The following is a 16,098-nucleotide window of genomic DNA, read 5'->3' as shown; positions in this document are numbered from 1 at the left end:
TTATTCTTTTATCTTTGATTACTTTCACCTTGAGCAACATTCTTCTCTTATTCCACTTTTCACTTTTTTACATCTGTTTTGGGGGGTTGAGTTTTGTTGTGTTATGTTTGTTTGTTAGTTTGTTTGTTTGTTTCTGTTTATGCTTCACCTGGGCAAGGAATGTGAGGTACTGGTTTTTCTTTGCTTGTTTGTAAGTACTCCAGTCTCTCTGTGTGCCATCACTCTGTGGATAATTCCAAGAACTGCATCAATTCCAGTTTGCTTGGAGTTAGTCTTACATAAATTCTTACAGAATAAATAATAATAATAATAATAATAAAGAGAGTAAGTGTTAATATGCTTATTGCAAAGAAGAAGAAAAAGCAAAAATATTAATAATAGAGTAGGAAAATGTAGCTGAAAATGATCTTTTACATCTTCCTTCTTCTCCCAAACAAAAAAAGAGTGATTCAGAAAACAAAGTTGGTTATTGTCATGAAGAAATTGTGATGATGTTTAATCAGCATTTTTTTTTATTTTTATTTTGATTTTATCTCTCAATATTTTTCTGACCATTTTCCAAGTCTTGCACTTCTGCTATGTTCCCTTGTAAGCACCTCAACAGATTTCACAGGTGAATATCACAGTAATTTGGAATTGTGATTGTGCTTTTGATTTGAGACATCATCTTGGGTTCAGATGCTTCAGGTTTTGTTTTGTTTTGAAATCGGAGTAAAGTATTCAGGCAGTAAGGTCAGTTCCACTACTTTAATAATAGGGTTACTACAGTACAGTTCCCTCAGACTGTGGACTTGGATGCCTGTCTTTATCAACGTAGATGCACCATTAGAAGTCGTCATTCCTAATTACTCATAGCTGCTTCTGAACTTGGGAGTCTCTGTTTCTCCTGAAACTCCCAGTGGAGCTGCTCATGAGAACACTCCCAGCCCCTTTTAGTTAGGGTGATAAAAATGAATTTAAGCAGTAGGTATTTGCTGATCTAGCTCATTTTGACAGAAGCCTTTTAGACTGTGTTTATGTAAGCAGGCAGATTTAGGAAACAAAATTTGGCAAAGGAACGCTGATGATCAGCAAAGGGTTGAGCTGGTGAACATGTTTTTTTTCACTAATACAGTGTTTAAATGTTTGTCTCTCTATGTCTACCTTCAACGTAGTTTAGTGATAGTGATGTTTTTGAGCTTACGCTGATGTAAATTAGTCCTGTAAAGGAAGAATAAATACATTTTATAAAGTTATTACTTAGCAATATCTAGAATATTGTAGTTATCAATTAGAAATATTAAAAAACTCCACACATCAAAATTATATAATGACATAAAACAGCAAATACAAATATTTTTAAGAAAGTTTAAATAACATGTTGTTTAGCATTTGACATGCAAAATTCAGTTGATAATACCCAGTTAGTGCACTTTGGGGAGTGTTTTGCTTATCATTATTCAAAAATACATTGATTGCTTTAGTGTAGGAGAAGAATTTTCTTTACCCATCATAAATAGTAACCTGGAGAATGTCCAAACTAAATTAATGCAATTTTAGGAACAAAGTGATGATGCAATAGAAAATCAGTCTGTTATTTTTATTTCAAAGCTCAAGACTTTTTAAATACCAGTGAATAGCTGTATATGAAACACAAGATACTAAGTGTACCTTCTTGTTTGCTGCTTTTTTATGGTTTGTTTGTGCAACTAATGAAATGTTGAGTATCGAATACGGATTAAACTGTCAACAATACCTTAGTATTTTCTGTATGTTTATGTATATTCTTTGGATAAGCTTTGATGGTTTGAAAAAAGTGGGAAACATGAAAACGCAAACATCATCATGTCATTTTTAAAACATACTGTAAAAATTGAATTTTTAATGGATTTGGACACTAAGGAGAAGCTGCTGTCATTTAGGATCGCTGCAACAGCAATGTTTTTATGCATGCATTGAGTTGTATTTCAACATTGAACTGATTTTACAGTAAGTAAAGGAAAATGGTTTCCAGTTTAATGAAATTGAATTATCTTTGAAATCTCATTAAGAAATCATCTTGGAAGTGACTTGGTTCCTGAGGTTTGAAAAACTTTTAGTTTCCAGGGAAAGACAGTTTGGAAGATTCAAGTCATGGGAAGCAGCAAGCTATAAAGAATAAAATAATTCAGCTTGGGGTAGGACAATATGCTTATCAATACTTCTATTATGGTAAAGGTTGGTCTTCTAATACGGAGTTAAAAACTTAATATTGAATGAAGACTTATAATTAAAATGAAAATTTACTTGGAAGTAGATCTTGCTTTTAGTATTGCTTTTAGGAAAACACTAAGAAATTATTTCAAAACATAAAAAATGACATATTTATCAAACGCCCAAACCGTGCCTTCTAGATGTTGAATAATATCACGTACTTTTTTGGTTTTGTGTGTATTGGAAATAGATGACATCAAACCAGTGCCTTTAAGACCTCTACAAAATGTGTTTTGACCCTGGTATAAAGTTTGCAAGAGAGTTCTTGTTTAGTACTTATAACATAAATAGCTGAACGTATTTTCTAAATGAGGATTGAAGTAGAGGGGAATAGAATGAAAAACAAGCTAAGAAATGTAGTAAACATTCAAGAAAAAAATATTTAGAAATCTCCACAGCTTTGGTGTGCTGTAGTTGTGTAAGAAGGATAAGAAACCAAATATTGGGCACATGACTTCAAGCTATTCCATGCAAATAAGGGCTCATAGCTGCAGTTTTTGGCAAAGGGAACAGCTTTCTTGCTGTTCGAAGCATGCTATCAACTAAAACAGTCTTTGGATGCAGTGCTAACTTTGGCAGTAGAAGAAATGGTTGGATTCTCTCTGAAGATTGAAGGCAATGAGGTAAGATACGGCTTAAAATGAGTTGAATGTGAAGAATGAAAACTGAATTTAGATTGTGGTAGTATTTCTTAATAATATAAATTGTTTCTTTCCGAGTTCTGAAAAGGAAAATAACTATATGCGTATTATTTTGTCCCTCTTAAATGATGTTTATGCAATATTTCAGTGTGATGAGATGTTATATTATACATCATTAAACCTTGTCTTGAGTAAAGTTGTTTGCCCTGTTTGCATGTTTTTCCCCTTTTTAGGCTAATCAGAAACTTAGGTTCAGTTCATAAAGTGTAGAACTTGTGAAAGTAAAACTGTATTTCCTTTTTTCTGCATGTAAATGGACATGACTTTATGAATAATGGAGAATGTTTCTTCATGTTTCAATATTGCGTATGCAAGATGATGCTAATTGTAAAGGGCTTGACAGTCTGCTCACTAGATCTGTTCTGGAGAGAAAATTTTGAAGAAATACTTTATGCAAAGCATGTGTAACAAAAACCTGGTTTACATGAAACTGTGTACTCGGAACGGATTATTGACTAAATTTATATCATTTTATGGGATGACTATGACTGCTTTGAAATCTCTAAGCCTTACATTACCTTTCTAGGTTTTCCTGCTATAAAAATGTATCCTTTATATGCATGAAGCAGTTAGAACTCATGATACTTTTTCTTCTGTAATGCTTGAGGGAAAATTTAGAAAAAATCTTTGTCTCCTCAAATGAAGTTTTACCCGTATACATGCTTAGAATCATTTTTGTGTGTGTTCTGATTTCTTAAGTGGGAAAAGTCTTAAACTGAAAAATAGATGAGCATCAGATGTAAGCCTCAAGAGCCATGGTTTAGAGTACTGAGAATGTTTATCTTTGAGGCAAAAAACAGTTTTCAATCTGACTTTTAAATCTAAAATTACATTTTTCTACATCCCTCCAGGCAGACCCTCTTTATTGTAGCTTTTCATGGTTTAATTCCTCTCTTCTGAGAAAAAACGATTAAGCTTACCCAAGTAAGCTATACTTTCACATAGTTTTAGAATAATGGAATTTTCTAAGGACCATACCAGTGGGGGGAAAAAAAATATCTTCAAATCTCCTTCCTTCTTGTCTTCCACAGAGACTTGCCTTTTTGAGAATTGGTCACTTTTTCTTTTGGGAGTTTTTCTTAATAATTTCACATGTAAATGTTTTTGAGTTGATACAAGATAGGAATAACAGATAAATAGTAGAGTCTGAACTTCAGTATTTTTTTCAAAAATACATAAAAATACTTACAAGTTAAGAAGTAGACTTTTTAGGTTTCTAATATAGTAATTTATTTTCTTTAATAATTGAGTCATTTTAGTGCAATAATGTGTGAATTTATGCTTAAGAATCCAAACCAGGGATTAAGACCTTATTTCTTACTGTGGAATGCTATTTAGCAATCTGAGTCCAGCAATTTAGAGGATTTACAAATATAGACAGTTCTGAGTTTGTTTCTTTTGCTAAGTAAATAAACTCATAAATATCTGTCTGTACTTAGGAATGTTATACTGTTGTTTAAATTCCAATTTGATGAACAGAATTATTTCTGTATTTATCCAAGGTCTTACTCTCTCTGTCCCCACACATAAATATCACTGAACTGACCATCAAAATGTTTCTCATGGTCCAGAACTTGCCATAATGTTTAATACATGATGCAGACTGTGTCAAGCCCTTAGTTGTAGTATTCTAACTTTACATATATAACTGTTTACGATTTTGTTGCATTTACTAGGTTTGCTGGGATGGGTAATCTTCTTAAGGTCCTTACCAGGGAAATTGAAAACTATCCACATTTTTTCCTGGATTTTGAAAGTAAGTTCAAACAATTACTAGACAATGAGAGAATCTTTCCCTGACTTAACAGCAAACTGAGGAAAAACTTTTAAAATCTGATTGCTTGCAGTGTATATTTTCCAGCACAACCAGTCTGTCCAAGTCCTTGTCTCTAAAACCATTTGTTCACTCAGGACTCCTTTTCTCTTCCTTTTCTATTTTTCAGGAACCAAATGGGAAATCTTTTAAAAGTTCTCACTTGCACAGAGCTTGATCAGGGGCCAAATTTTTTCCTTGACTTTGAAAGTGAGCAAAGCTTCTTGCCTGGCTTGCCTTCTTTGCTTATTACTTCCTAATAAACTGCATGCGCTTACGCATCATAAAGCAATTCAAAAGGGATTTGCAAGCAAATCAAATTACACTTCAGTTGAATATTGTTTTTTGATATTTATAAAACCATATAAAGTGATTTAAATTCATTCTGAGCAGAGAAGAGGGCAGAATGATAGACATTCAAGTAAAATCTTACCTCAACTTAGTTTCAGAAGATTTATAAACCATTTTTTGCATATGAATGAACTTGACCTCAGCTTCCTTTAACATTCAGTTATGTTGTTGTTGTTGTTGCTTCATTGAATGCAAATATATATTGGAAATAAAAATCTTGTTAAAATGTCAACAGTGTAGGTGGCACAGTTTTTGCCTGTTTCAGTGATTGATTTAACAGGATTATTATCATTTTTAAGAAGTAATGAAGTGGTCAGAGTGTATGTGCTTGATTGCATCTCTCTTAATTGCATGTTTAGCAATTTGCAAACAGTGTTTCGCTTTCTAATTTCCTTGTTGCATCTGTCTCTGAATCAAAGCTATTTCAGTTCTGCTGGCTACAGTTTTCCTGCATGTACTTCTAGACATTGTCTTGAAAACTGGTCATCAAGTCCTTAAATATGAGTTTAATCTTACTCCATTACTTATGTGAAATGCTTTTTATTTGAAATGCTAACAGTGTATAATGTTTTGTCTCTTAATATCTTTAAAGAACAAACAAAAATGTTTTGAGAAAAGTCACTTTTTGAATGACTTCATTTTCAAGAACAGTTTGAGAGAATTCCAGATGAGTAGGCATCAATTTTATTACCTTGAAATGGCTTTACTAAATAATTTATTCTGAAAGTATTTTTTCTGAAAAAAATTACATGAGCTAAGACTGTGTGTGCTCACTCAGAAGCACTGATTCAAAAAGTCATTTAAGCACATGTAAATCTTATGAAATTGTTCAAACTTGCTTTCTTGGATCAGAACTGGAGTGTATGCATATCACTTTGTACGTATCTTAATCTTCTCATCTCGATCTTACTATGTTAAGAAGGATCAGTTTTAAATTATGGAAAAAGTTAATTGGCTAGTTGGGGTTTAGAAAAAAGGTACTGCAAGCCATCTATGCCGTTTTCACCTCTGTCTATATAATTTGACAATTTTATTGTAAAACTGAGATGTCAAATCTTTATCCAAAAGATCATGTAGTTTTTACTATCAAACTTCAGAGCGAGCACTGTGCCAAGCTATTACAAAGGTTTTCAGCTGCTTTGAGCCTTCAGGTTTAATCAGTCCCATCATGTCCTGTATTGTAAGAAAGTCCTATGAACCAGGAATGTAGACGTAGCAGGAAACAGGTGGCCTGGCAGTGGGAGGCCTCGTAGGAGGGAGAGGGGAAAATACCTATTTTATTGCCTTTCTAAAAGTGCACTGCCAACAAGAACTGAAATGGGCCAAAGCACCTTCTCCCGAGGGAAGTACAAGTGATTGGTGTAAGCACACACACACACTTGTCAGGCACAGCTACCTAGAGATTGAAATAAAGTCCTGGAGATTTTTATGGAATGAAATCTGTGTTCTGTGGAAGGGATGTGACAACAGAGGTGTGTAGTGGCATGCTTTTGTCTCCTTAGCCATTGAATGGTGTTAAAGCGCTCTCAGTTAATGGCCAGATGCCAATCTGCATATTGCTGGCTATGTGACTTTCTGTGGATTTAGTTTTCAGTTCAGTGGGTAAAGGTTGTCACTAGAGTTGGTTATTCAGAAGTCTCTAAAAGTCCTTCGGCTTTGTATCTCTAAGGTATAGTTGCTAAAGATACATCCACTGTAGTTCCAATCAGGAGTTGACATCAGTTTTTGATACCTTGTTGAACGAGATAGTTGGGACTATGCTTAAGTACAGAGACGTTCCTCATGCATTCTCAAACATAAACTAAATGATTCTATGTTAACACGTGAGCATACACTGAAATCTCCAGGTATCTGGTAGACAGTTCTGGTGTTATGTGTGTTTTATGAGATGCAGAAGTAATTGTAATTGAGAAACCCATTGTAAAGTGACTGTATGCTGATTATAATCAAAAAGTTGAAGATTTGTTTTGTTTGTAAATTCATATATTTAAAAGTGCATTCACCATAGCCAAAAACCTATCAATATCTGTATTGAACTTATGGAGAGAAGTCAAATAATTAGAGTACTCTTAGTTTTTTTTCTTGGATTTCTATTCTTACATACCTGATGTCAGCAGTAAGAAGTATTATTAGAACCTAATGCAGTTACAAAAGTTTCCTTGTTTAAAAAAAAAAAAAAAAAAAAAAAAAAAAAAAAAAAGCCTTTCCAAAGCTTTGGAAAGGTGTTTCATATAATGTAGAATATAATGTAGAATCAAATTTTGATAGTTTCAGAAGTCTCAGATATTTTGATGTTATCTTTTATGTTATAACAAAAAGGTAATTTTAGTCACATTTTTAAGACTAGAACTGCATTACTTACAGTTCTCCTGTGAAAAACCCTTAGTGTGATGAGCTCCTGACACTGCAGGATGCCAGGGGCAGCGTGTTGTGCATCCTTATAGAACATGACAGGTGCAAGAAATTCTATTCTTTTCTTTCTCTACAAAAGACTTAATGTGTCTGCAGGCTGAGTTAGGAGTTTTGTTTCTAGTTTCTCCAAAAGTTGTTTTTTCCAGTCACTGTAGCTGTTGGACATTGTAGGTATGTGTTAGAAGGTAAAGTTTTGATCCACTAAATTTAAACTAAGACAGAGTTAAAGTTACTGTAGAGACAAATGTTTTCTTACACAATTTGTTCCTTTTTTCTCCCCCTAAATTGTATTAGTCTGCAGAGTGAAATAGCTTGTGCTTTTCATTGAAATGTAAAAACTAATTTTCAAATAAATGTAAAAATATGTAGAAATGTTCATACACACACACGTATACATGTGTGTGTGTATATATATATATATATATATACACATACAAACAAATCCTCAGGTTAATACAGACAGGTTAGGTACCTATTTTAAGGAGAGCAAATATTCTTTTTCTGTGTCAATAAAGCCTTCAACCAAAATGCAGTTTCAAGGGTACTTGTATTATGCTTATGAATAGTATAAGACTATCACAGGCTTCCTTCGTTCAATTTCAAATATATTGCATAAAAAAGATTAGCTGCCAGGCTCTTTAAATATTTACTAATCTTCCAGCTATTTTGCATCTAGAAGTGTGATGGACCTTAGATAAGAGACTTAAAGAACGAATTAGCTGGATTGTAGAAATGCAGTATCCCTTTCTGTCCACAAGGATTTATCCAACTGTGCCACACCTATTCTGACAGATTCATCAGAGAAAAACTCACATCTGTGTTCATCTCTGCTTTAGACTGCGAAATGACTAAACCAAAGTTAAATAGGTAAAACTGTAGTTTCAAGTGTTAGTGGAGTTGTTGTTCAGTAACTTTCTTGAAAACATTGCTTTGCAAGTATAAGTATCCCAGAGAGGTTTCTGTTGAGTTCAACTGCATTTATAACTGAACGTTATAAAAACACAGGAAATACTCTGTAGAATGTCCCTTTTTTAGATGAGAGGTACGTTGAGTTGATACGTTTACTGTATTCCATTTTTTTGCATCAGGATATTGCTTTTTAGTTTTTGTGCACTTTTTCATTAGCAGTAAGCTGAAATCTCAAAGTAAATCTGTCAGCACTATGTCTGAAATGTTTACAGAATTTTTGGATATTCCTTCCATAGTACATTTTGCTGTTCTTCATTTGGAATTTATTGTACCTGAAAAGAGGGTGTGTGACATACTTCTTCCTGCTATGCATCTAATGTGCCATACAAATATTGTTAGGAAGAAAAAAAAAAAGCTTTTTCCTACTATGCAGGAGTAGAACAAATATGATCTGTCTTCATACCTCCAGAGTCAGGGGTTTTATGTGCTGATGTTGGTCAAAAGTAGTATGAGTGCTTATACAAAGGAAGCACAAGAAGAATGTGAAGGTTTTAAATTCACTTGATAATCAATTTAAGCTGGTCTAGCTCTGTGCTGCTCCAAAGGGGTGATCCCCAATGATTTGTCACGTAGTCTTATATCCTTGTGCTAGAATTAACGTGTACAAATATGGTTGTACCAGTCATATAACTAAGTCAGATAACTATGTGGGATAATGACCCTGCTAGGAACTAGCTATTCAAAACAAAACAAACAAAAAATTCTACCAGCTTTCAACTTCCTACTAAGTATTCTTCCAGTGAGATCAGAGTAATCTGGATGACTGCATGGTTGGAAGAGCCCTAACAGTGTCACATGAATGAGAACAGAAATGCTGGAGAGAACGACAAGCAATTGAACAGATCTAGATATCTTAGGTCAGTTAAGAAACTGCACAATAAGGTCAGCATAGTAGTCAGTAGACTTATTTTACTAGTTTCCCTTACTACCTTTAATTTTTAGGCAACATGTTGTAAGGTTGAGTTGTTCTGTGCAACAGAAATAAATTTATTTTCTTAGAAATTATGATTTTTCCAGAACAGAATTGTTTTAATTAAACCCCAGATTTATTTATTTTAAATACAGAAAGCAAATTACTGTTCTACACTTTGTGTATTTGTATTCAAAATGATAGGTATTTGAATTGATTATATACCACTTTGTCTTAATTCCTCCTTTGCTCTTAACTCAAAAAAAATAAAAATCTTGTTAGGAAGAGTGAGTACATGACAAATCTTGAGAGTTTATGGTCTTCACAGCTAATGAAAGCTTTCGTTGTTAGCACGTAGGGTGAATTCTCTTAAAATTGTTTTTGTCCCTTCAAGAACAGAACAGTTCTTGAAGGGACAAAAACATTCTGTTAGACCTTCACCTTTTTTTAAATTAGTAACAAATAAATGAATTCTGAGTGTTTGAAGCTCTTTCCGTAGCAACTTATGAGTGCTCTTTTTTGTAGAAATTTTGTCAAATTACTACTTCCCACTCTTCAGACAAAGTAAATAACTATTTCATGAATTCTTGGAAATAATTTGATGATTGGGGTAACAGCAATTTGTTTTGAACCTAAAAGACTGGAGTTTTATAACATGCTTTGGAAAACTTGTAGGTTTTTGGCAGGAAATGTCTCTAGTGTCACCTTCAGTCCCATCCTCTACGCACATATAAATATCTTTTATAAGACCAAACTCTTTGAACTCAGAACCTTAAAAGAACCTGAACCCTTTTTCCTAAATGTTAGCTGGGTGGACTTGTTATCTGATCCCTCCCCCGAGAATCAAGGACACTTACTTTCCAGTGTTCCTCCTCCACCATGGAATGATCCATGAAGTACTGAGTTATAATTTTTCATACATGATTAAAATTGTCTATTAATAGAACATGTCTGGCAATGGAGCAACTGTCCATTTTTTGCACAATAGAGTATTAATTAATTCCCTTACTCTGCAGGCAGGAAGGCTGGAGATGTAATCTGTATCCAGCCTGAGGGAGATTACATTTGTCTCCTGCACTTCAGAGAGTGCCCTAAGCAAGAAGTTGTGGTTTAGTCTCAGAGGTCACACCACCTCTTCTCAGGCTGTCCACTCCGCATCTGTCACAGAACTGAAGGGAGCAGCAAACAAGGAAGCCTCAGACTCAGTTGTTTGGCACAGTGTCATGCCACTAACAATTTAGAGAGCTTCATTTTGTTCTGGCTGATTTAGAAAGGATGAAATTCAAAAAGCCAGTGTACACTGGAATTTTGCCTTAAATGTTTGGTAGGATGCTGTTTCTATGTGGTACCATTCTTTTTAATGTATGGGATATAGCAGGTTTCACCTGCTATACCTGCTAGAGGGTTATACCCTTTGAAATACGTTATTCACTGTAGTTGAAAGCAAGGCTTTTTGTCTTTTTCAAGTACATAAGCTAGTTTTTTTTGTGTAATCATGTGCCAGGTTGGAAAAGGAAAAATCATTGGCGTGCTGACAGACCTGTAAGAGAAATTCAGAAGGATGCAGTAATATACATGTATATATGCTGCACTCTGACTTGCTTTTGGTGGCTGCTGGAATTATTGGCCACATTCAGCTATGGGTAGGACAAGAAAAGGTGAAAGTAGAGCCTGTAAAACACCTTGCTTTACTCACTACTAGCTTTTTAGGTTGTCAGAGCCAGCTGACCATGGTATTTTGTGACAAATGCAATTGCACACTTAATGAAATGCGAGCACGATCCAACCTCACTGGGAATCCCCTTAGCTTGAAATTACTTTGAGGGTGGAATAAATGTCTGTGCTTCTCATCTGCATTTCAGATACAGAAATGGTGTACGGATTGGAAGTACTCCTTTTAGTACTGACTTGTTATCTCTTCATGAAAATCAATTGCAGAGATATTGTTACACTTGACTTTGTCTTGGTAAATGCTTCATATCCATTTTTCTGTATTTAATCTTGTCCCGTGAGAACTAGTGTCTTAGATATGTAGTCGTGTCTATGCTTTTTCTAATGCATAAATGGTGAAGGATGAGGTAGGTACCTTTTCATTGTTAGGACTTTTTTTTGAAACAAATGACATATTATAAAAAAAAAAAAATTTGTTCCATGTTGCAACACTACCAAGTACCTGAAATACGTAACTCATCCACAAATGGACTGAATTTGGTCCAGAGTCCATCATTTCCGCCTTTAATTTTTTTTTAAATCAGAAGTCCCATCAAAAATATTGACTAGATCTTGTATAATGATGAAAGGGTTAATTTGTTCATGGAGTGGATGAATTACCGTATTCTGGTTAATTGTGATGGAGCCAATGGAATAACTTTTCTCTCCAAAACTATTTTTTTTTTTGCTTTCTGTATGAAAATTTGCTGGTAGAATCTGTATATACAAATATACAGATTTCATTGAATCATAGAATGAATGGACCTTAAAGATCAACTAGCTCCAACCTCCCACCAGATCAGGTTGCTCAAAGCCCCATCCAACCTGGTCTTGAACACTTCCAGGGATGGGGAGTCCACAGCTTCTCTGGGCAACCTGTTTCAGTGCCTCACCACCCTCTGAGTGAAGGATTTCCTCCTAATGTCTAATATAAATATACCCTCTTTCTGTTTAAAGCCATTGCTCCTTGTCCTATCCCTACACCCCCTGACAAAGAGTCCCTCCCCAGATTTCCTGTAGCCCCCTTTAGGTACTGGAAGGCCACTGTAGGTCCTCCCCAGAGCCTTCTCTTCTTCAGGCTAAACAACCCCAGCTCTCAGCCTGTTCTCATAGGAGAGGTATTCCAGCCCTTCTGACCATCCTCATGGCCCTCCTCTGGACTTGTTCTAGTAGGTCTGTGTCCTTGTGCTGGGGGCCCAGAGCTGAATGCAGGGCTCCAGGTGGGTCTCACGAGAGCAGAGTAGATGGGGAGAATCACCTCCCTCAACCTGCTGGCCATGTTGCTTTTGATGTAGCCCTGGATACAGGTGGCTTTCCAGCTCATGTTAAGATTCTCATCAATCACCACCCCCAGGTTCTTCTCCTCAGAGTTGCTCTCAATCCATTCTCTGCCCAGCCTGTATTTGTGCTTGGGATTTCTGTGGCTCAGGTGCAGGACCTTGCACTTGGCCTTGTTGAACTTCATGAGGTTCACACAGGCCCAGCTCTCAGGCCTGTCAGGGTCCCTCTGGATGGCATCCCTTCCCTCCAGAGTATTTACCACACTGTACTTGAATACAGTATATTGAAATAATTGAAGAGGATTTACTCAGTTATCAGAGAGAGGTGCAAGGGTCTCCTGTTTTGTCTTGCTAAAGAAAGCGCACTCTGAAAGATAATTGTGAATTGTAAAGATTCAGACTTGAGGGTACTCTAAAGACTGTTAGACTTGAAATGCAGTAAGTTCAGTGATCTGGTACCTTACTGAGAGGGCTTACATTCTGTGTGGATTAGTTGTGGCTACAATTTTATTTATAAATTTGCTCAAAGTGCTTAAGAATGTGCTGGATCTCTAGTAATAAGATGCAAGAGATGATGCTACCAAGCAGTAGTTCCAGGCTGTTACTGTTTGATTCATGTATGGCATTTTTACACACAGTACAAGGGAATGAGCTTTGGCATTGTTGGAATAGAAAAATAATTTTAAAAGCCAAACTCTCAACCATGAAGAATTCTTTATTCCTTTTAATGTTGTTGTTATTGTTTGAAGCAAGCTGTATCTTTTTCAGTGATTGATCACAGGTATTTTAGCTGACAAAAATACCTGGTAAAATCTTTAGGTAAAATCCCTTTTGAAACACAACTATAATTTTAGCAGAGCATCCATTTGCGTAACGTACAGTTCATAAATAAGATGCATGTTTAAAAGAAAAAAAAAAAAAGCCTGATTCATCCTCCCTGCCTTTGCGTTTAAGCTAAACACTTTCAGCATAAATACAAACTGCTTCTGCAAGTGCAAGCTAAGCCTATTGCTCTGTGGCTTTTGCAGCCTGCTCCCTCTCCCTTCCCTTTTCCATCCATCTACCTTTCTGCTAGTCCTACTTCCCCAGGTGCTGGGATACAAAATAGCTCTGTTGGTTTCAAATGTTCACCCTTACCCCAGCTTCCAAAAGATGAATTAGGAAAATTTGATAAAGATTAACTACAAAGGATGTTATTAAAGACCGTTCCTAAGTTCCAAAATGCTGAGCAGTCTACAGCATTTAAATTTTTATTAGTGGTTAAAACTTTTTAAAGTGAATTAACTGTGAAAGTAACATAGAAGTACTTTGCTAACTAACCCATGCTTCTGGTGACCTGTATATGCAAATTTTACACTTGTGATTTGTACTAATCATTTACTTATTCTCTTTTTTTATGCTGGTAATACTACTCTAATTAACTTTTACTTAACAATTAAAATACAAATACTGATTTATAGGTGACTCCTTCCTTCCTCCTACTTCATTGTTATTTGGTATGTAACATTTTAGCAAGAGTACCACCCTCCTTGTTAAACTCATAAATGTTTACTGTTTTGTTCCCCTCTTTTTCACAAGGTCAGAGAACCATTACAGTGTATACATGAGATTTCTTGCAGCTCGGGGAAAGAATCAGTCAGTATCATTGTAAGCTTAATATCACTAAGAGTTCAGTTCAACAGCACTGTCTCAGCTGTGATTTTTGTCTTTGGGGTACTTTTCCCTTTGGTTCTACCTTCCCTCCAAGATGTTTACAGGAGGTGATATCCGTGGGGTCTCGGGGAGTGAGCTGAGCCAAGGAAGGTACCGGTTTAATATTTAACTGAATTGTCCTAACCTGAAAATTCATAGAGAAAGTCTTCAGAAGTGTCTGCCCTTTCCATACTCTCCAAATTGAACTGGTTCATTTGCTTCTAATGGGGGTTGAGTAAATGAATCCCGTACTGATTTATAGCTGAAGAACTGTGTCTCATTTCTTAGGGAGAGTGAGAAGACTAAATAGAAAAAGTATTTTTAATGCCTGTTAACGTAGAGACGTGTATAGTTGCTCTTCCTAATCACTGAATTTCAAACTGAATGTATCTCTTTGCTTTGAATTCAAACAAGTAGCCCTTAACAGTTGACATAAGATTTACCTTCACAATATTTTTTTTTTTCCTCCATTAAGATCAAAATACTGTCTTTAGGGGAGGAAAAAAAAAGTCTCATTGTAGAAATCTGCGGGGACACTGTGATTGTTTCTACAACTGCTGACAGCAATTGTAAATGTAGGTCATCCTGTCAAATCAGTGTCGTTAACTTTATGTTTCAAAGCAAAAGAAGGGAGAAGATCTCTACCTTGTCTTGCAAATTGATGTTTGAGGTCTGACATCATCACTTGACATCATGCTTTAAAAATCCCATCACGTGGGATTTGAATTGGAAAATTTATCTTAAAATTGTAGAATGGTTTGGATTGCAAGGGACCCTTATAAGGATCATTTGTTTCGACCTCTGCTGCCATGGGCTAGGACATCTTTCATTAGATTAGGCAGTCCAAAGCCCTATCCAATCTGGACTTGAATACTTCCAAGGAGGGGGCAGCCTGTTCCAGTGCCTCACCACCAGAGTGAATAACTTGTTATCTAATCTAAATCTACCCTCTTTCAATTTAAAATCGTCTCCCCTTGTCCTATCACTATGTGCCTTGCTTGCACTTGTCGAATTTCGTGTTGTTAGCGTGGGCATTTTAATCTCCTTCAAAATGTCATTTCTCTTAATATAAAGGCCTACAGGCCATTCCCACCCTAAAAACAAAATTATCATTGTCAGAACTGGTTTTATTTTAGTAGCAGGAATGGTCTTTGACATACAAAGGAAAAATGTTTAATAGTACTGTACCTATTACAGAAAAGTTAGCCCAGTTAGGGAAGCCTGGAGGAAGTTTATATTCTACTGCACCGTTCAGGCTTGATTTTATCCCCAAGCTGCAAGAAACATGAACAATCCTTTGCTTGAGGATTCAAGCTGTGGAGCTCACGAATGAGAGGCACTATTCTGTTTTCTAATACTACTGCTTTATGATACTGCTTCACTTCAAAATGCCGCTTTTTGAGAAGAGACATTCTGAGCCAGAGCTTACCAAAACTGTACTGGTTTTCCTTCCTTGGTGTAAAGAAAGGAAAAACTTTGATGTTAGCAGAGTGGCAGTGCAGTATAGTTGTGTGTTTAAAAAAAAATGCATTTAACACATTGTCAAGTTGAATATAATTAAGTAGAACTGAGTAATCTTGCCATTTGTACTGCAGCTACCTTTTGACTTTGTGCCTTTTGCTTTTATGTTTCTTAGATGCACAGCCCACAGATGGAGAAAGGGAGGTATGGAATCAGATCAGTGCAGTTTTGCAGGACTCGGAAAGTATGCTTGCAGATCTTCAGGCTTACAAAGGAGCTGGACAAGAAATTAGAGATGTATGTTCATTAATGTTAATAACAGTTCTCTGGAAGCAAAATCAAGCAAAACTCAATGTGTTCCTTGCTTCTGTTCTATATCTAAGCATGTTCTGTCGAACTATACAAAAATCTTCGTTAAAATTGTTTTTTGAAAACATGTTACTGATTATGGGTAACATAGTAAGCCCTAACGTCACATCATCAGATGATGAAATGACTGTTGGAATTTCTTTTGGGTTTACTATTAGAAATTAGTAACTATTTTTTACTTTGATATACAGTTTCAAA

At 35.6% G+C, this 16,098-nt stretch overlaps 1 protein-coding gene across 2 annotated transcripts in view; it reads left to right on the top strand.

Moving 5' to 3' along the window:
- The window catches only part of CYRIA (CYFIP related Rac1 interactor A), a 57,467-nt gene that overhangs the window by 29,959 nt on the left and 11,410 nt on the right, over positions 1-16,098 (top strand). Inside the window, exons 4-5 of one of the 2 annotated variants that reach the window (XM_084283304.1) lie at positions 4,877-4,956; positions 15,707-15,828. In XM_084283304.1, the coding sequence (XP_084139430.1) occupies positions 4,884-4,956; positions 15,707-15,828 (195 nt within the window). In that variant the 5' untranslated portion in view covers positions 4,877-4,883. Of the gene's footprint in view, positions 1-4,609; positions 4,690-4,876; positions 4,957-15,706; positions 15,829-16,098 lie in introns of both variants that reach the window. The other variant, XM_084283305.1, reaches the window with a different exon arrangement.

Source organism: Netta rufina (genome assembly GCF_964035555.1).
Source record: "Netta rufina genome assembly, chromosome: 3".
Taxonomy (NCBI): Eukaryota; Metazoa; Chordata; class Aves; order Anseriformes; family Anatidae; genus Netta; species Netta rufina.
Note: the sequence above shows the minus strand (reverse complement) of the source record. Positions and strands in the feature narration are given on the sequence as shown.